Source organism: Teleopsis dalmanni, chromosome X (assembly GCF_002237135.1).
Source record: "Teleopsis dalmanni isolate 2A chromosome X, ASM223713v2, whole genome shotgun sequence".
NCBI classification, from domain to species: domain Eukaryota; kingdom Metazoa; phylum Arthropoda; class Insecta; order Diptera; family Diopsidae; genus Teleopsis; species Teleopsis dalmanni.
The window spans coordinates 21,143,842-21,164,961 of record NC_051848.1 but is presented as its reverse complement, the minus strand read 5'-3'; the positions used below and the strand labels follow the sequence as shown (position 1 = coordinate 21,164,961).

Genomic DNA, 21,120 nt, shown 5'->3' with positions numbered 1-21,120 from the left:
AAATTGTCACACACACAATCTGTCCCACATCTGATGAGATAATTCTCAAAAAAACGCAACCGTTTATTGTTTACAGTTTTTATTTTTGTTTAACTTGGCAACTCTGGGAATGATCATTTACCTCACCACACTCAAAAATCTTGCGAAAGATCATTTTAAAGATCTTTTGTATTCTGGTAGTGGTCTTGTGCAAGACTGACAGTTGTTTTTTATAATATAAATATTATTAAAATAGTTTCATAAAACTCAAAAATAATATAAAAAAATAATGTGAAAACGCATACTTTCGCTTTGCTAATTTGTAGTCGATAGAAAGGCATGCATCCCTACTGACATATGTTATGAAAAATTTTCATATGATTTTATAATTAATTTATCATTTTAATTTTTTTGCTTATGACATTTTAATTTTAATAATTCACACTTGGTGATTCGTTTCATATGAGTTCGCAAAGGAAATACCACATTTCTATGACCGCAAAGCACATGCAAACAAATTAGGCTACTCTGAGGTTAATCATATGTAAAACATAATGAAATACGTGCTTTTTAAATGAGTTTTTCATCTCGGCACAAATAGCGAATTAAAAACAATGTAATAAATTCACCGAATTATTATATTGCATAAATATGCAAATAAATCATTTTTATCTTTGTCATTTATTTTTCCCCATTTCATTATTATTACTGTTGTTGTTTTCTTGTACGAGTATTAATTTGTTTTGCTCTTTCACATTCCACCCGGCATGAGGTGGGTTATACTCGTATTATATTGTGTCAGCCTGGAATTATAAACTGTCCTTTGAGGTTAGTGAGCCTTTGTTATTTATGGAAATTTATTTGTATTTTCACTTCATTGTGTGTTACCTCGCTCTCCTCTGATATGGTTTTAGCAAATATTTCTATAAGCCTATTTGGCATTTCTTTTAATTTATTTTGTGCCACTTTTTTCGTGGAGGCGACTTTCTCGCCATTCTCTCCCACTCATCTACTTTCAGTGGACAGCGAAGTCCTTTGCTGTTATAAAGTTTAGTACTATTAGTTTTATATTTCATCGTCGACATTTTTTCCTCATTTTCTCTTTTTCTCTTTTATCCTGTTATGCTGTTATATTTGTTATTATTTGCTAGTGTAAGCACCGTCGTTTATTTTACACTATTTTTCAATTTGCAAAGGAAAAGGAAAGAGCAAAATTATGTTTGGTCTACTTTTCAAAATTTTTTCTTCTATGATGTATTGTTTTAGAAAAAAATTTTTAAAGTATAAGTGGAAACTATGTACAATATTTTTTCTTTCAGCATTATTTCCTCTGTATAACTAATATGTCTCTAATCTAATCAATACGACTCAATTAAAAATATTATTGAAACACGTACGTATATTGTCAGTACGAGTATGTCTAAAAATATAATGTGTGACATATATCAACTTAGCCGCGAATAAAGATATTTAACACATCTTTATTAAATACACTCCATCTTTTGTATAATGTATACATTTTCTTTTTTTACTGAAGACATCATAACAGTCGAAGTTTATTGTATATAGTTTTATGGTTGCACAGGGTAAATGGTTTTAGAGTGTTTCAACTTGAAAAGGTGACTTTAGAATTCATGAAACACAATATAAAAATGAATGAAACTCCATTTTCAATAGTTATTAATATACAAAGTTTTTAATAATAATGCACTCAAAACAAAATATACTCTCCATCACAGTTTATATAAATAATTAAAGTGCTCTTTGTATCACACCATCCATTGCGTTATGCTTCACTTAAAGCCACTTTATATATTATTGAGATAAAGTGCTGAGACTCAATTCAACCTGACAGTGGAAGGCTAATGACTATGACCACGGCTTCTTTTTAAGCCTTTTTAGTACTACTCCAACTAAAAATAACTAAATTCTTCTCGTTTTTAGTTTCGATAGAAAATTTAGTGTTTGATTTTCATCTAGAGATAGATATATGGGTATCGAGAGCTCCTTCTTTAGTGGGGGGTCTAACCATTTTCACTGACGGCTCTAAAACAAGTAGCGGTATAAGCACTGAAATCTGCTTCATTAAGATTACAGGGTAAGTACCTATAAGAAACCTATAAGGAAAAGCTTGAATTATCTCAATGGCGGTTCTTCTTTAGTCTGCACAATAATATCAGCAGAAGATTGTAGGGACGTGTGAAGTATCTTAATGTCGAAGAAGACAGTGGTCTAACTGACCAATTGTTGTGCTCCTACTTGCTTATCTATTGTTCTGAATGAAGTTCAATCAAGTTTAAAGCTGTATTTAGAGCAATAATCCGCTAAAACGTTTTAGTGATGTGAATTGGTCACCAAGTTATATGATTTGTGGACTACATTGTGCAGCTATACAAAAGAGCGAGTTTAGGCGGACAATCTACAAATTCTAGACAGTTTATTTAAAAAAAAGTTATTCACTAATATGAGTTATAAAGAATATTTAAATGATTTTGGATTTCACACCTAATGATAAGATCCAAACAATATTTATAAAATAAATGTTTAATGGAAATCTTAATCAAATGTTTATTTCATGCTCATGATGTATGATGAGGCTACTATAATTTCATCTCTCATTGCAGTAGAATGTGACAGTAAGTACTACTCTTATTCCGTTTAAATTTTATTATCTTCTAGTTTGCTTCCACTTCCTTCTAAATATCAAATAAAATTCTTACATTCCAGTTTAAAAAAAAAAATTATAATTTTAATTTTAAAAAATTGCTTTTTATTATATGCGTGATTTTTTAATTTATTAGTTTAGCAAAAAAATACGATAACATTATGAAAATTCTGATTTCAGTTTGCAAACATTTCAAAGCTGCGATTGAACGGAATGAAGGCAACTTTTCACTGAAATTGGGATGGCAAAATCGAATTAAAATAAATATAAATCACATTGGAAAATTTATTAAAAATCTACAATTCAAATTTATTTTATTTAAACGTGACCTGTGAGCAGCCACGGAATTGCGAAATCGAATCTGGCAGCGTTAATTTATAAATTTCTATGCCAAGCAAATCTAATCTATCTACGCGCTTTTCGCAATGAAAGCGGAAAATCGCTCGCAAAATGCATTTCGGTATTCGAAATGCATTCCATTAAAATATAGAAATTGTCAATAAACTGCATTGCTTCAAATCCCAATGCAGCAGAGCAATATTTTATGGTATTTAAATTTGATTTCGTTCATTTATTTTATAGTTAAATAATTACATTTCATTTTCAAACATTAAATAGTATTTTGAATCTTGAAGGGAAATCATTGAAGTGATGAAATATTTATATTCAAAAAAATTTAAAAAAAAAATTCTCAACATCATTTAGGAGATTATCTAAAGTTCGTTTAGCTGATCACACAAAAAAAAAATTGACAAAACAATTTCAATTTCATAATTTTCATACTTTTTTGTCACAATTTCTATTTTTGAAGTTCCTTCAAAAATCTAAAACAGTCCTTAAACTCGGATTTTTCAAGTTTGCAACTTCAAATCAATTATCTCCACATTATTTCCAAAGACCTTTCATCTCAAATCTTTTTATATTTTTTAGAAGCAATCATAAATCACACGACACTAAGTCAGGGGAATATGGTGTTGGATGAATTTCTGCCATCTCTGAGATCGGAATGACGTGTTTTCGGGATGCAAAAACTTCGTCCATTTTTTTTTGGATTTCTAACAATTTTTCAAAAAATTGCAGTAAACAAGATTCTACTCACTTGTCGCCGTGTGTCCACTCTTCATGAGAATTACAGTTACAACTTTTTATTATATGAGGTAAACTGACATCATTTACTTTTGTCTTTGATTTTTATTCTCAGATTTTAACTGTTAGATTAACACATTCCCAGGGAAACCGAGATGTTACCTGAAGATGACTATCGAAGATAGTCGAAATATCGAAAAAATATTTTAATAAAATATTATTTATTTTTAAATATAAATAATAAATTATAGTTTTCTTATTTCTTTTTAAATGACTAATTAGCCCGCTAATAAATTATTATAGAAAAAAAATTGATTAAAATAGGTAGCAGGTAGCAACTCTGGAAGCAGAAATGCACATATACCAGTAACCTTCTATGCATAGGAAAATGAAATCTTTACAAGAGGAGATATTTTAAAATGGGAGCTCCGATCTAAGGCAATAGTTTCATAGGTGGGCTACTACGTGAAAACTTGCAAAGACATAATCTTTTCTTGCAACATTCCCATTCGCTGTATATAATTCGATCAAAATATTTTATAAAACGGCAAACGAAGTTAAGAAATATAATATATCTATTGGTTAGGAAAGGTTCATTATCCTGGAAAGTTTCAAATTTAAATAACAAAAAAATTTCGTGTGCATTAAAATAAGAGTACGAGGACAAGCCTTTAAGTAAGTATCGAATTTAATGAGGCTTTTTATTTGCAGTTCACTTTTGTTATCCTTCCGTATAACGCAAAACTATTGTAAGAAATTCTTAAGCCGCCACAAAGTTAACCAAATCAAATCACAAAAAAAGTTTAATTGGGAAACTTTTTGATGATTTTTTGTTTTCGCCTTTAGTTCTCCGACCACATTTGGGTTAAATTTTTTTTATTGATTCAGTAACTTTCAGAAGTGCTTCTGTTAGCTTTTGTTTGGATTTGTTCTTAAACTTTTTCCTATTTATTTTGATTTTTTGTTTTTTTTTGAATTATTTCAGTGGTCATTTCCGGAAAAATTTTCCGACAATGCTTTTTATTTGTACTTACACTTAATGAAGTAGTTTCTGGTTATTTACTCTAAGTTAAATTACGTATGTTCGAGTATATAAACATTCTAAAACTTTTGCTTGGAAAACCAATATAGATTCATTATTGCCTTATTTTTTTAATTTTTTACACAAACTCTAAAGATATTTGCAAAACTAAACAAATTTTTCTGCATATTCAGTCTGAAGATTTTTTTTTAAAAGTTGAAATATATGTATATATATGGAACTTTATAATCAGGCAGCTTTATAGTTAAACATGTAAAAGTCATTTAAAAATATGCAAAAATAGTTTTAATTTTCAAAAATGTTCTGGTACCTCATATACTTACTTCGAACTGTCCTTAGCAATAACACTCTACTAGATTGTAAGTAAAGCATTGAAATCTCTAAACGAATATCGCAAAGAACATTCAAAGTAAACAGAATGTAGTTTGTTTAACTGTTAGTACTTTCATGCATCATCGATGAGGTGGGTTTTCAATAATATATTAGTATGAGATATATGTCGGTCTCCTAAGCCAGCTATATAAGCTACACTGCGACAATGACATAGTTAACGACATAAAAACACAAGGACTTCGCTTGATTAGCCGAATATAAATTGATTCGGCTAGAAAGATGTTTGATTCGGTACACGCTAGTGGTAAATGTAGTTGAGGACATTTTCAGCGGAAGAACCTGGTAAACAATAATGTGAGGGCACTCAGTACTACCAATTGGGTACAAAAAGCCACTGTTCGGATTGGTGGAATGACATTATTGAGCGCGAGCATAGACGACTTATGGCTGTAGTGGTCAACTAAGTAAGTAAGTTTATCTAATAGGAATTACTTGCATCGGTGAGGTAAATTTTTCACTTCTCTATTGCCAACATTTAAAGACAAGGGGAAAAATAGCGTAACACTATCTGAAGAAACAGTGCTTTAGGATAATGGTATCATTATTGGTGTTAGGTTATTAGATCCGTGACACTACATAAGTTGTTGAACAAGTGTGTCTTAAAACTTTTATAATCACTGAAGCATTTCTTATATTTCAGCTGAATCCAGAAAAGTTTTGATCTTATAATAAAATAAGACACAATAAAATAAAATAAAATAAAATAAAATAAAATAAAATAAAATAAAATAAAATAAAATAAAATAAAATAAAATAAAAATAATAAATAATAAAATAAAAAATAAAAAAATAAATAAAATAAATAAATAAAATAAATAAATAAAAAAAAAATAAATAAAAATAAAATAAAATAAAATAAAATAAAATAAAATAAAATAAAAAAGAAAGAAATAAAATAATTTGAAATAAAATAAAATGAAAAGTAACAAAAAAAATGAACTGAAGTAAAAACAAAGTAAATCAGAATGAAATAAAATCAAATAATATGTAAACGAAATAGAATATAATAAATGTGTAAAGAATATAATATTAAATAAAAGAAAAATATTAAATGGTATGTAATATAGTAAAACCAAAAAAGATAGGATGAGAATATAAAATAACTTAAATAAAAATAAAATTTTACTTATATATTTGAAGCACTTATCTATTGGAATTCTACTATCATTAGCAATTATTACGCATTTAGATAAAATGTCTAGTATTCATAACCTGCAAAACTAAGATGCAATTTATCTAAATAAACAGGAGCATCCTTTTCACTTGTGGTTCACAAATTTAGTAAACGACAAGGGGCGGATGGCTGTTATAGCTGTTATACATATTGGAATAAATGCTAATTATGCTGAGAAAATTCTAGTAATTACCAGAAATTTTGTGTTATGCCGAGCATAGTAAAGCGAGTAAAATGTGAGAAGCTATAAAGGCTATTTGAGATATTTTTTCTGAACTATGAAGAAAAGTCAAAAAATATTAAAGATACTTTTTGTTGAAGCGCAGCGAAGATACTTTTGGGTATTGAAATGTCCACCGTTATTTGTGTGGGCGGTGCTTGTAATAATTGGTTGGATGGTTTGTTAGTTGGTGGGTTTATTGTTTGGTATTTATTTAAATTGAAACAATATCGGTTTTTCTAGTAGGACACAATTTGGCAGATTGTTGGCAAGTTTATGCACGATTAAGCGTGAAAATGTTACTTAATTTGGCACTTGGGGGTTAATTTGTCACAATTAGGAAAACGTTGATGTGGTCGACATTCCACAGTTAATAACTTCAAAAAATACCAAATCCACACTCTTGTCTTAATGCTATATTCAGTAAGATATGTATATATATATATATACTCAGAAGATGTTGATATTAATGGTGATGGTAAAGTGTTCCGGTTACAGCCATTTTCTTTTTGATGAACATTTTTCAAATGCTTTGAATTTGCTTTCTCTCTGGATTCTGTGGTTCCAACATAATTAACATGAAAAGCGTATACGCATCTATATGGAAATATTATAGAATAGGATTTTACGAAATTAATTTTTGAAATGTAACCAATGATACTTATAATGATAGTTAACACAATACCACGCCAATGAGTGTCATCTGCAATAATTAAATAAATTTTAATTAATTTTATAAATTTTGCTGAGATAGAAATGAAACGACAATAGAAAATGCTACGAAGAAATAATATTAATATTAAGTATTGCAATAAATACACTATAAGCAGAAAAAAATACTTTTTTAATATCAATAAAAAACATAATAATAAAAATAAAAAACAGGCCACCACTAAGAATATTAAAAAAATGTGCAAAATTTAATAATTATTTTAAAATTATGATAATAAAATTTCACAAGAAAAAAATAATTTTTTTAAGAATAAAAAATAAATGAAAACATATTAGAAAATAAAAAACTTTATAATTTATTAAATATATTCGGAGAACTAAATTTTTTTTACTAATAAAATAAACTGTAGTACAAGAGTTAACACTTATGTATTGATCCTAATAATAATTAAACAGTAACTTCTTATTAAAAATGGTTTAATTGGTTTTAAAATTCTTATCCTGTACAATCGTTATTAGTATACAATCCTTACCTTACCAATCCTTAACGGGTTGGCCTTGCGGTTCTTGAAAAAAATAATTTCGTAAAAGGTGAAAATAAAAGACTCTTCAGGCCATTCGTGTGTGTGCTACGGATCGGCAGTTGCGGAGAAATGTTAGTCTATATACTTTATAAACAAAGGATTTTGTCATTCCACATAAATATAGCTTTAAAATGCATTAATCGTTCTTCTATCATAGAAAACTGTTGTTTACATTGTCTTTCATATGCGGGAATGAAAAGAAATAAGAATGATAGATCAAAAATATGCTGTGAATCATCCATCAATTCTAACTCTAAGCAATTAAAAATTCATCTTTATGAGCCAATACGACAGAGCTTGGGTGATCGTGGTGCCAACCGTCTTCAATGATTGATTTTTTTGTCAGTTCAAAACAAAAACAAAAAAAACACAACAAATTTCTTTTATTTATGATTGCGGTATCTCCAATCGACATGAGCATCTTTTTGGACCTTTATCAAACTTAATGTGATCTAGCTTGAAGCAATCAGTTAGACCCGCAGTATCTTTTTGTTGTCAGCTTTCTCTTTTCTCTGATCTTACGCAGTCTATCTGTCTTAATTAAGTTCATTTAAGGTTTGTTCTATAGTGTTTAAAAAAATGGGGACTACAAATGAATTGCCTTCTCTAAAGAAGAGGTGACATCAAGCTACTCTTTTGCTTTGAGGATATTTTGCTTTGAGGTATTGCTTTTTCGAAAAGCAATACTTTATGTTAAAAACGTTCTTAAACAATTTTTTTGAAAATCGCAGGAGTTTCTAAACTATCGATCAGAATACCTACAAATATTCGTTTATATATCTTAAAGGTTTTTACTTTAGAACGACGTGTTTCAGGTGCCGTTACCTATTTTTAGTCCATTAAATAATGTGTATTTTCCGTTCTATGACGAATATTTGTTGATAAATGGTTATGGAATCCACTATGCAGTTCTAGTTTACAATAATCCAGATCCATTCACTTACAGGAAATGCTACAGTATTTATCTATTGCTTCACATATTAAATTATTAAATTTCTTCAATTTCTGTAATTATTACTATAAAGATTTAATAAAATTTAGTTGATGACATCAAATAAAAGAATATAGAAAAGCTGATGTAGCTAATTTCTATACAGCAAGTAATTACTATATAAAAAGTAATAATATAATAAAAATTTTCCATTATTTTAATTATAATATTCTTATATTGTTAAACTGTTTAAGTTGAAATGAGAAAAAATGAAATAAAATTATACTTTATAGGATTTGTTTGTTCTGTATTAAAAAGTTAAATGGATTAATGGCAGAATTAAAAAAATAAAAAAATAAAAAAATATTTTATAAGTATATTCCGTTTTGCATTTTGGTTTTAAAGTTTTCCCACAAAAATGTATGTGTAAAATTATTATGGAATTATTTTAAGTGCAACGAGTCCTATTAACTGGCAGGTGAAGCCACCCGTGCTGAGTAGGTAATTCAATGATAATACTACCGACTTTGTCCATAAATGAGCCAAACCGCAGGTCACGGTTAAAGCACTACAAGCTGCAGTTTGTGGTTAAGTTAAAATGATATTGAAAACTAAAAAAAAAACAAAATAAAATAAATAAATGTTCAGTGTACCTTTACATATGGAATCATATTTACATTGAAATATATATTTACAGAAGTGCATTGAAAAACAGATGACATTGTTGAAATACTAAATTAATTGGCATAACTTTCCAAATCCAGAGCATCAAATTTTAGCTAATAAAGTTCAGTTTATTTGCTAAATGGAGCGGAGCTGGCGTTATTCATGTATTCAATACATGATTCCATACACAAATTACAAGGATGCCTTATAGATATTTAGTATAACAAACTGTTATTCGATAAGTGAACAATTAATATAGGCATATATAAATTCTATCAACCCTAAAAAAATTTGTGTTTATTTGTATGATGCACTTGTGCTGCATTTGGTGCTATCTCTTTAACTGCTGCTCACGAAGTCTCCGAATAAATTCACTGCGTATAATAATCACAAATCCGGGTATTCGAAGATACCGAATATTCGAAGACACCGAATATTCGAAGACACCGGATTTACAAAAAAGTCGACTTTTTTTTCAATTTCGAAGACTTCGTTGCTATCGGATTAATGAGATAATCGTATAGTTTTGGTTTTTAAAATATCTGAATAATATGAACTAGTGAGCTAAATAAGAGATCAAAATATGTAACATCAATTTTAATTGGAAATGTTGAAGTAGAATGATTACTTCAATTTTTAGTAAATAGAATAAACGATCGCACAAGAAAATCAAAATGGAAACGATTTTATCGTTTCTGACTTAAGAATGCTGATTTGTTTTGTTAAGAGGTATTGAAGAACAATTGAGTAATTTCACAAAATTTTAAAAACTTTTAGTCTCTAATTAAGAATAATTGAATTAATAATAAATGCAATGACAGTATTCAATTAGAGTAACCTTCTATTGATGCTGAAAACATTGACTCTTGAATAGATAACATTTTCACTCAGAACGCTGAAAAGAATATATAATCATTGTTAATTGGAAACTATTGAAGATTCCTACAGATATAAATAATATCATACTATTAAAAAACAGCTGTATATATGTACATTTGTACATATTTATACACTTGCGTGTAGTGTAAGTAGTGGACGAAAGCACTCCTCACTGAACCAAGCAAAAATAAAATAAATTGCTTCATTAGCGTTGTTATTTATTTTTTGTTCAGCTCCTGCGACTCCTGCGAAATTGCGAAAAAAGAACATTTTCAACGTGATTGTCCTGCGAAACATAATTCATATCTTATGAAGCAGAGAAAGTAAAAATAATAGAAAGTATGAAAAGAAAGTGAAATCGTCAATGTTAATTAAAAATCAATGTGGCACATGATTCTTTGGGATTCCAAAAACCAGATTGCTTTTGTTTCTGCACTACAGTGCAGCTCAGAGCGCAGTCCATTAAAGGAATTGCAGGCAACTCTCGGCAATGTGAGTTGGAACAAGGCAAGTGCTTTGATTATTTAAATTAAAATTGGCTGCAGTTCGCCAAGGGCTATTGTTGTCTTTCTTATATAAACGTTGTGATTATAAATGCAGTTGCTGGTAACATTTTCTTCATTTTCACAATTTCCCTACCCAGCATGATGACTTGCATTTAGTTCTTCTTTTTTCCTTTTCATTTTTCATTTTATTTCCATTGTTGACTTCATTTTCCTTGACAAAAGCGAAAATGCTAATAGAAAATGAAATAAATTATGCTGCTGTTGTTCAATATTAAACAATAAACACTGCTTTCATAGAAGAAAACTTGATAAAAATAGAAAATATATTCACTTGGGACTTTGCTTTGGAATTACGCATATCCTCTCACTGGCAGGACTCTTGCAAAGCCGCGTTAGAAATTGAAATAAAATCACCATTGGCACACTGTTTACGTGCATGTGGGTATGTGGATTCAATTGTGATTTGTGATTTCATGATTTGCTGCAATGATAGTAGCTAAGAAATGTTTGCTGGTCCTGCTGCTGCGAATCTCTGAATTTCATTTCATCAGTCAGTGACCAAATTGAACAAAAAAAAAAAAACGCACAGACAATGGAAGAAGTACTCATCAAAATGTGTGTTATCCTTAAAACCAAATAAGAAGGAAAAATGATTGGTTGGCTGTTAACGTGGCACAACAACGCCTGACATGATTTTATTCAGTCTAAATACAATGAAGATGGATTTATATGATGTGAAATGATGAAGATTGCTGAGGAAGATGGATCTGGCTTTCTTTTGTGGTTTATCGTACCATTGTTAGTTGTGTTCTTCGTTGAATGTAATAGAAAACTTGTTTATATGCACTAATTTATTTTATTTCATACATTGCGTGCAAATTTTCTTTTAATTCAACTTCAATTTGTTTATTAGCCAATCAAGAAATCGTGATCTGCAAGTGCACACACTTAATCTTCTAAAGCTACTCCATGCACATGTATATCCCATGAAAATTCAATCTCGATAAAAAAAGAGGGGAAGTTTTAGTCCGCATACAATAGAGTTAGAGTCGAACACACTATTCCTGCGACTGTCAGTTTGACGGTGTTAAAGCTGTTCACTTCCTAAAAAAAGGCTTTTATCAGACACAAAATGAGAAGTTGGGGTAACCTAAAGGGACTGAAGCCCTCCTAATTGAATCGAAAGACAATATTTTTACATATTCGACTTATACTTTTTTTAAATAACTGAAATTATCTCAAACCCTACCCGAATTATTCTACAAGTTACCAGAAAAAAAATATATGAAAAAGCTAAGGTATTTGTAGTGCATGAGAGAAGATATTGTTAATATTGCTAACTACATGAAATTCATACGAATGACATCTGTTTATATTGTTTACAAGTTACCAAAAGCATTTACGCCTAAGTTTTATAAAACAAAAGTTATTCGAAATGAAATTCAAACGTTATAGTGTGATTGCATTATATTTGACTGGAAAATCACAATCACAACCTATTGTTCGTGAGCTCAAACACCTCAAAGTGAATAAAATGTTTGTGTATCTTATCATAAGTCGTTATAATAGTGAAAAGTTACCTGAAAAATTTCTTAAAGTGAAGGTGAAGGCTCGACTTAAACGAACTCTACGACAAAGCTCCAAAGAACTGAAAATATCCCCGCGAAACATCCGACGCCATATTTCAAAATAAGCTCAAGATAACAAGGTTCTGCCTTACAGGATCTTACATCAAAGCAACAAAAAGTTAGACTCGAAAGATCAAAGGAGTTGTTACGTTTGCATGAACCGAGCGAATTTCCAAACATTGTGCACTCTCATAGAAAAAATTTCCCCATTGAGCAGTTCATAAACTTTAAGTGTTCAAAATGATTGTGTTTACTAAAATGAACGAACTATTGAAAATTTGAGACTACGAATGAACACCCGAAGTAATTTTCCATCTCATATAATGGTATTGGTAGCTATGAATGTCTCCGATGAATGCTCTCCAATCATTTTCATCGAGTCTAGTATCAAAGTCAGTGCAACTTATTATCAGGAAAATGTTTTGAAAGTTGTTTTAGAGTCGTAGGAATGCATACAATTCGGTCATAGACCATGGACGTTCAAACAAGACTCAGCACCATCTCACCACGAATGATTAAAACATCACTTCCCACACTTCATTTCGTCTACACAATGACTTTCGAATTCGCCAGATACAAGTCCTATGGACTATTCTGTCTCAGCAATTTTAGAGAGCAAGGTGAGAACTAATAAATATGCAAGTATGGATGCCCTGAAGAAAGCCATTGTGTAAGAAAGGGCCAAAATACCGGAATATCACATTCATGAAGTATACAACTAATTTTAAGACAAAAGGTGGCCATATCGAGCTAGAGTTAATGGACTTGAAGGTTGGCATCTTCTGTAATCACGCTTCTGTGAGGTTTGATTGTGGGATATACCGGGAGTTCTGTGCAGTGGACTTGTTCATGTTGACGGAACGTCCGCGCAGTGGCGTAACTACATTTTTTAGGCCCATAAGCGAATTATAATTAAGGAGCTCCTACTAATATCTTTTTATACCCTTTACACGAAAAAGTGTAAGAAAGGTATATTAGGCTTGTGAAGATTTTCGTATCGTCTGTTTGAAGTCTGTTTCAGTATCTAAACAATGTGTCAATTTATTCTGTGTATCACAATTAGCAAAGGCATCATTTAAATCGTTTACTCCTCCAGTTTTGTTTTCATTTATTTTAAGAAAATTGTCCTGTTTTGGTAATTTCTTTAATGTTAATAATGAATGCATAAATTTATAATGGGGCCCCCTAAGTTCGGGGGCCCGAAAGCGTTGCTTCCAGTCGCTTCCCTGTAGTTACGCCACTGCGTCCGCGCTAAGCTTACGATCAACATGGGCGCCAAAGAGGAGTCTTCGGCGTTCAGGTTGCTAAGGAGCAAAAGAATCCATGCCGTTTCGATCAAAAGCCACAACTAGGGAGTTACTTATGCTGAACAGAAATGGCATCCGACGTGTCACAGGTTTTCTAACTGGACACTGGAGTTAAAAAACATTTATTGGATCTAGGTATTACTGGAGACGATAGCTGTAGACTTTGTTACGAAGAAGAGGAAACAGCAGAACACATATTGTGTCACTGTGATAGTCTTGCAAGACTCAGACTTCGCTACTTATCCACTTATTTTGAAAATAAAAAAAAAAAATAGAGTGAATGGATACTGAAATTTTGATTATTATCACAAGTTTGTGAGATTTAAAAAATAAAAAATAATTTCACACAAAAAAGATGTGGTCGGTTGAATAGGTGTCACTTTAATCACTTAACCCTGCATATATATGCATATGAATAAATCAGTTTTTTCAAAGTAACGAAATTTTAATTAAATTATATCCATAAAAACGAATCTATATTTTAAAAAGTATTTTGGAATAATTTTGGTTTTTTTACGTATTTAGAAATTTAATTCAGTTTTTAATAATTTTTTTTCGTCAAAAAAAATGACTATTAAGCAAAATCTTCTCCCAGCTAAATGAAATTAATAAAATATATTTAATTAAAAATTGATAAAATATTTACACAAACACATAAGCAAGAGTCTTAGAAAGACATAACCACAAAAAGGACTTTGGTGAAATAAGCCAATTTGATCCTTTCATGATACAAAATATTTTGTGTGCGTTAGCAAGCTTAATTAATTAAATATGCATTTATAATAGAAAATTTATTATCCTGTACATAAACACCATAAATACATATCCGATGTCTGAGGCAATGCTGTTTGCCATACATGGCATACATTTAGTAATGCAAATTTGCAGTTTCAGTATTTGAACAGGAGCAGCAGACAAACATTAAAAGCTAATTAATTTCAACTGAAATGAAATGAAATGAAATGAGCAGTGGAGGATCAAATCCGAGCCCCAAACACGGTGTTTTTCAATTTTAATATGAAAATATGCATAAACTCAAAGCCTTGTACGAACTAGAAAATAAAATCACCAGAAATAAATATTTGGAAATTCAAGCTAATAGCTATGAAATTTGAGCTTTGTCACCTTACAGCTGCGGATGAATCCTACATAAATACTGATATATGTACATGTATCATTACTCAAAGCATATTAATTCAATAATATGAAAAACATTTTATACTTAAACATTCATCGATACAAATATACATGTATGTATGAAGGGAAAAGCTTTAAAAAAATTAATGTAAAAACATTTGTGCGAGGACATATGGGAGAAACCATATCTCATGCCCTTGCATGAGATGCAAAAAACTGTAAAATCATCGACACATTTCAGTATATCACAAGCGGCATTGATGGCATGGTAGCGCTGGTGATAAATGAAATCAAGTTGACATTAATGTCCTGAGTGATGTATCGAAATTAGCTCATGGCAGAAAGTTTTTCATGTGTCCTGCTAGTGATGTGGAAATCGAATTCTACATGTACAAGATATTGACTATATGTTGATTTTAATAAAGGTCCAAAACGTGTACGGTACGTTTGACATTAAGTTTGTAAGAAATATTAAAATATATCAAAAGAAATGAATTTTAACGAACTGGGAACTTTGTTGCCTGTACTTCCACATACTCAACAAACGGGAGTGAAAATGTTAGAAATTATGGGAGCAATACTTGTTGGCAGTATTTTTCAATTAATATGCTCATATATTATATTTCTATACTTAAGATTTAACTTTTTGTGTATTAAAAATTAAAAAAAATGATCGTTTTAAGACAGCCCAAATCGTTATATCAGACTAAATAACATTTAACAACTCAAGATATTAGCTGTATTCAAGATCGTGTTACAGATATAATGTTGTAAAGTGTCAACAATTAAAGACATGTACTTAATAACATAGGTATATATTGTTTTAGCCGTTTTGCTTTGACGGTATGTCACTCGATTGCCGAGATCGTGAATACCCCTAATGTCTTAAGCAGAATTACTCAAATTACTTTCTACAGTTAAGTAATCAAGAAAGCGCACAAAGAGTTTGTTTATCGAGAAGCTAGAACACAACAGTTAAGAAAGATCTAGAGACGTATAGACTGTTAACTGAATGAAAAGAACTGAATGAAAAGTTGATCTACAGTTCCTTAACAGAATCATGTCTGCTAATATGATGGTGTACTTCAACTTAATCCATACCTTCATGAATCACTTCGCTAAGAAGTCGACGGGTATTCATGGGTATTCATGTCTTTAACATCACTATATATTTTGTCCTTCACAATAATAATAGAAATTAAAATTAATGAGAGACTAAAATGATTCCTTTAAAATATTTTATCATATCAGATAAGTTTGACTAAATGAAAGCAAAAAGTTTAGAGTCAAAACACAACAGAAACCAAAAAAATGTGATGAATTTGCGCAACGATTTTTTTAATTCGGTTAACCTATTTCGTATAGATGGGATGTGATTCAGTAGAATCCCAAGATTTTATTATAAATATGCGATACCAATATCATTTTGAGTTATTAAGTTTAATTTTTAATTGAACTTATTAAATCATACAGCATAAGAGAATTTTTATTAGAAATTTTTAAGGAATTGAAGGATACTAATATATGAATTTAGTGAATTACACATACACATATGTATATATGTATATACATATATATCAATATAATAAGTATATATGTTTTTTTGAAGAAATATGTCCCAAACACTCTATTCCGATATACAACTTATTATATACAACGACTATGGAAACGGAACAAACTTTGAATATAAGTATATTTATTTCTTATTAAATGAATATCATAAATGCATATTTAAAAAAATTAAAAACCATATTCTAATATACAAGGACCTTTAATTTAATTAATTATTTGAGAATTAAGTTAATTAAAATTTATTCAAAACTATGTTCTAGTAAAACGTTACTTATAGAGTTATCCATTCTGTGGTTCTAAAAACAAAAATATATAAAAAATTAAAAAAAAAAATTTTATTCAAAAATATGTACTTTTAAGGTAATCTTTTATGACTTGAGAGCATATAAAGGGTTCTAAAGTGACAAATAATCGTATTCAAAGTTTTAAGAGCTTAAAAATCGGTCCTTTAACATGATTTTTTATATATCCATTGCGTTGTCAAGTCACATAACCTTGGTGGCCTATTCCCATAACCAAAATGCATAAATACGAAACGAATGCAGTGGTTGTTATCTCGAAGACCTTAACCAATGAGAAAATAAAGAGCCTTCATTAAACTATAATATAGTCTATGCAGACTCACAATAAATCATTACAGGAAATGATGAAATATGGTTTCTTCGAATCGTACCAAAAACACTGCGAAGCATAAGTAATGAACCCTTTTATACTAATATCTACAAAATTTCATTATTTTAAACACCAATATCCACACAAATAGCTTAGATTTTAACCTAATAGATAAAAGTTCATCACAAACTAAAATAAAAGAAACAAAGTCTTAATATCCCATCTCGGTATGTATAAATTTCGACTAGCCTTAACCTAGTACTAGTGAGGAAACAGCGGTCCTTTAATCACTGTTAAATAACACAATGTCCACCAACTGGTGCGCACACACTAGTTTGAAATTAGTCGAAACTCTTGAGATTGAGACAACCGATCTTCTTTTCGGTAATATATATGTAAAATGACCAATTTTTATAATAAACAAGTTAGTTTTGAATCATTAACGAGCGATGGAAGACTAGTACTACACTACCATGATATCCTACTATACGTTTGAAATGAACCATAACCATTTTAAATAAAATAGTTCAATGACATATGCAAAGCTAGTTCATTTTGATGTTTTCCATCATTTATTGAAAAATATTCATTTAATAATATTTATTTATTTCTAATTGTAATCTAAACAATTAAATTTTAAAATAAAAGACTTTTCTGTAGTGCCGAAATATTTTATTGTTTCTGTTATATTTACCAAAAAAAAAAACAAAAATGTCTGGTTCATAAAGCAGTTGTGAATTGGTCTCCAGCATAGGTTGGTTATCATACGTCTGACGGACCTTGAAAAATAAAAAATCAACAATATAATTTCTAAAGCAAGATAATATAACTCAATGTCATCAATATAAAATTAAATAAACATGCATTAGAAAATATTATCGAGTTAATCGAAATATTATAATATAATTATCTAATTTTATATCTCTTATTAAGTAGGAATTTATAATATTTTAATAATTTTATAAAACTAGTTCAATAACAATTACGAATAAGCATACATACTAATAACGACGTTTTGGTTGAGTTATGAAGCTTTTCTTTGAATCGGAAGAGTGTGTAGCTTTCTTCCTTTCTGCAAGTAATTGCGCAACAGCTGATTTAGAACTCGGTGAATCTTTCTTATAGAAAACATTATCAAGACGTGGATAATGCTCGTATGTTTTGAAGTTTTCTTCAACGTCTAACTGTTTGCGTCTCGCATGGGTATAAGGACCTGGTCGTAAGCCAATCAACTTTTTCTCAGAATTTTTATATGCATCTTGCACAAAGTTCATTCGTTCATCGATATTTTTAAATTCGCTACCATTTGATGAATTTCCTGTACAATTTTTACTAGAAAAATTTTCTTTCGATTTGCTGAACTTTTGTGAACAGCTTTTACTTCCGTGAACCGAAACCGTGGGCGTGGGTTCGATTGGTTTCTTATTGATAAGAACCCTCTTGTAGGCGTTGGCGTCCATTAGTCCGTCAGAGAACATGGAACGTACCTGTACTGCTGGGCTTCCTAAGGTTCTAAGAAAATTTATTAAAAGTTTGCCAGACATTTTGTTTGCAAAATTTAGAAACCCTTAATACCAAAAATATATACGAAGAATTTTCTTTATAAATTTTTAAACCGACTGTAGTTAAAATTTGTGAAAAGTTAAATATTTGAAATTTTTAGAAATATGCACGCCTACTTATATACAATAGAGTTTATTTATATAAATATACTTTACATCGTATAGTAAATTGACAACTCAAAATAGGAAATAAGAAATCAAGAAATGCAGACTCTAAAAAAGTAAGAGAAAATACTGATCCGTAATAAAACAATTTTGATTTAAGCTGGTCTGCCATAATACACAATACATTAACTTTATATGATTGTTTTATAAAACTAGATATTTTTGTTTCTTTGAAGAGCTCCATTCACAGTTCTTAATATATTTTAAATCGAAGTGTAAACATTTAAATATTTTCTTGTTTTACATTAAATACTTTTAAAAGCTTCGCGCATCTTAAGTGTTAGCAAAATTTAAAAAAAATTCATTAGTCAGACTCATTAATCATCAAGATGGAATAATAATATTAAACCAAGTTTTGATCTGTCTGGCAAAAATTATGCATTTAATAAACCAATTAAAAAATTTGATTTCTCAACAGTTTTACCGATAGAAAACTGTTTTCCGAACTATGACGTCAATCAATGAAGTAAACCTCAGTATTTATTGGGTAAGTGGCATTCTTGATTTCACCATAAATTCTAATTTATTATTTCGTTAAGTAATTCAATCTAACAACTGAGTGAATCGAATGAATAGAGTGGATAGAGTGAGTCATTGTTACCGTTTTATTTTAAAGATTTTATTTAAAACGAATATTTCACTTAGTTTGATTTACTTTGGAATATAACTTAAAGTTCGATTTAAGAACTATAAGTGTTTTCTGTTGTTTTGCCGTTTGTAGGCTATTTGGGTTAAGGTTGCAGCTTCCTTGGTTTTGTTCGAAAAATTCCTATGGCAACACCCAATCATTTCAATAGAAACATTGCCTTCACAACACAAATAATGCAAATGCTTTTGTTTTGTTTCAAAAAATATTTTACATTAACCAATTCATTGACATTTTTATTAAAGATTTACTTTTGTCAAAGCTAATGTCCCATAAAATCCATTTATATTGTCTCCCAAAGTAGCTTTATAACTTAACCAAGATTGAAGGTTGATTAAATGTGTGGACATTGTTTGAATCTTTTAATTACTCTAATTGAACAGTTGAATATTGTAAATAATGCAATAAATATGTTAGTAAAATAAAATAAAATAAATTCATTTTTAAAGTGGTGATTAAAACATAGTTTTATATAAAAACTAATGAAGATTTTAGTAAAAATTTTTAGACGCTGCATAATGTTTACAAAGCCTTGCACTTGGGGAACAATACTACTTCAAAAGAATGTAAATCATTATTTGAGGAACTACAAGCAGAGGTCATTAAAAGCAAAAATAAATAGATTTCATACGTTAAACGAAAGCCAATGAGGAGTGAAGTTAATATGATTTGTTGTTACAAAATATGATCACTAATTTATATTAATTTGATTCATTGGAATAATATTTAAAAAAATTAATATTTTCACTGAATATGAAATTTACACATGCTTTTTTTATAAAATAACTTAGATTGGATTATTTCTTGCGGCTTAATGTGAGAAAATAGTCGTTTTAGATTCGCTACATCGGTCTTCATTTTTAAGATATAACATAATATCCGTCCAATATTATAAAGTGAATTTTTGCGATAACAAATTTTCTTACTTTGGTGACATTGTAACGATAGCCGACTTATTGGCGTGTACTAGAAAGGCCCTAGTAGAAAGACCCTTCGCCATCTGTGAAAAGCTTATGAAGCAAATTATTCACAATTTTTATTTTTTATAGATTGAAAGCCTTAAACGTGCACAATTCCTTCTGAATGAAACAAATTAAATGACCATGAATATATAAAGGAATCGAATTAATAAGGAACAGAGCTAGAATCTAACAATCATAAAATAAAATAAATTAAAAGGAGAATATAAAGATGTAAATTCAGAAATTCGTAAAGTTGTTTATATGATGTTCGGCTATAGAGTGGATCATATTGGAAATAATGGATATTGTAGGTTACTACATTTTTTACTAATTTTTTCATTTTTAATACAATAAAAATTTAATATATTTTCTTTAGAGTTTCCAGCATGTATGCGGAGAGTCCAAATGACTATATAAATGATTACTTGTATTTGATGATAAAAGTAATTTAAAATAATTAGAGACTCCTTTAAACTAACTTTAAAAGATTTTATTGATACACTTTAAATTGACAAAAAATCCAATTAATTCTTTTCCAATTTCTTTTCTTAGTTCTTTAATATTAGAGTCATATGACCGAACAACAGTTAATATTAAATAAATTTATAATAATTTACATAGAATACTTAATAAATAAATATTTTTATATGTAGATTATTGGAATAAAATCTATAATATATCAATATAGGTTAATGATAATAAAATTATATTTAATAACAATTAAAAAATATC

At 29.3% G+C, this 21,120-nt stretch overlaps 1 protein-coding gene and 1 long non-coding RNA gene across 3 annotated transcripts; one reads left to right on the top strand and one right to left on the bottom strand.

Annotated features, from left to right (window-relative positions):
- Positions 1–17,721: 17,721 nt before the first annotated feature.
- On the bottom strand, positions 17,722–18,639 carry LOC119662026. The gene is made up of 2 exons (XM_038071566.1): positions 18,056–18,639; positions 17,722–17,832 (listed from the first exon to the last, which is right to left on the bottom strand). Coding segments are annotated over exons 1-2 (543 nt in total). The 5' UTR covers positions 18,598–18,639; the 3' UTR covers positions 17,722–17,831.
- A 1,311-nt stretch (positions 18,640–19,950) lies between these two features.
- On the top strand, positions 19,951–20,901 carry LOC119687188. Of its 2 annotated transcripts, none has more exons than XR_005253111.1 (3): positions 19,951–20,024; positions 20,476–20,695; positions 20,765–20,901. It is a non-coding gene; the product is annotated as an uncharacterized LOC119687188 (long non-coding RNA). The 2 variants fall into 2 exon arrangements; XR_005253110.1 differs by having other exon boundaries at positions 20,476–20,699.
- The last annotated feature ends 219 nt before the right edge of the window (positions 20,902–21,120 follow it).

Excerpts from the sequence above, each read along its gene's own strand:
- LOC119662026 (XM_038071566.1), bottom strand. The coding sequence starts at position 18,597 with ATGTCTGGCAAACTTTTAATAAATTTTCTTAGAACCTTAGGAAGCCCA.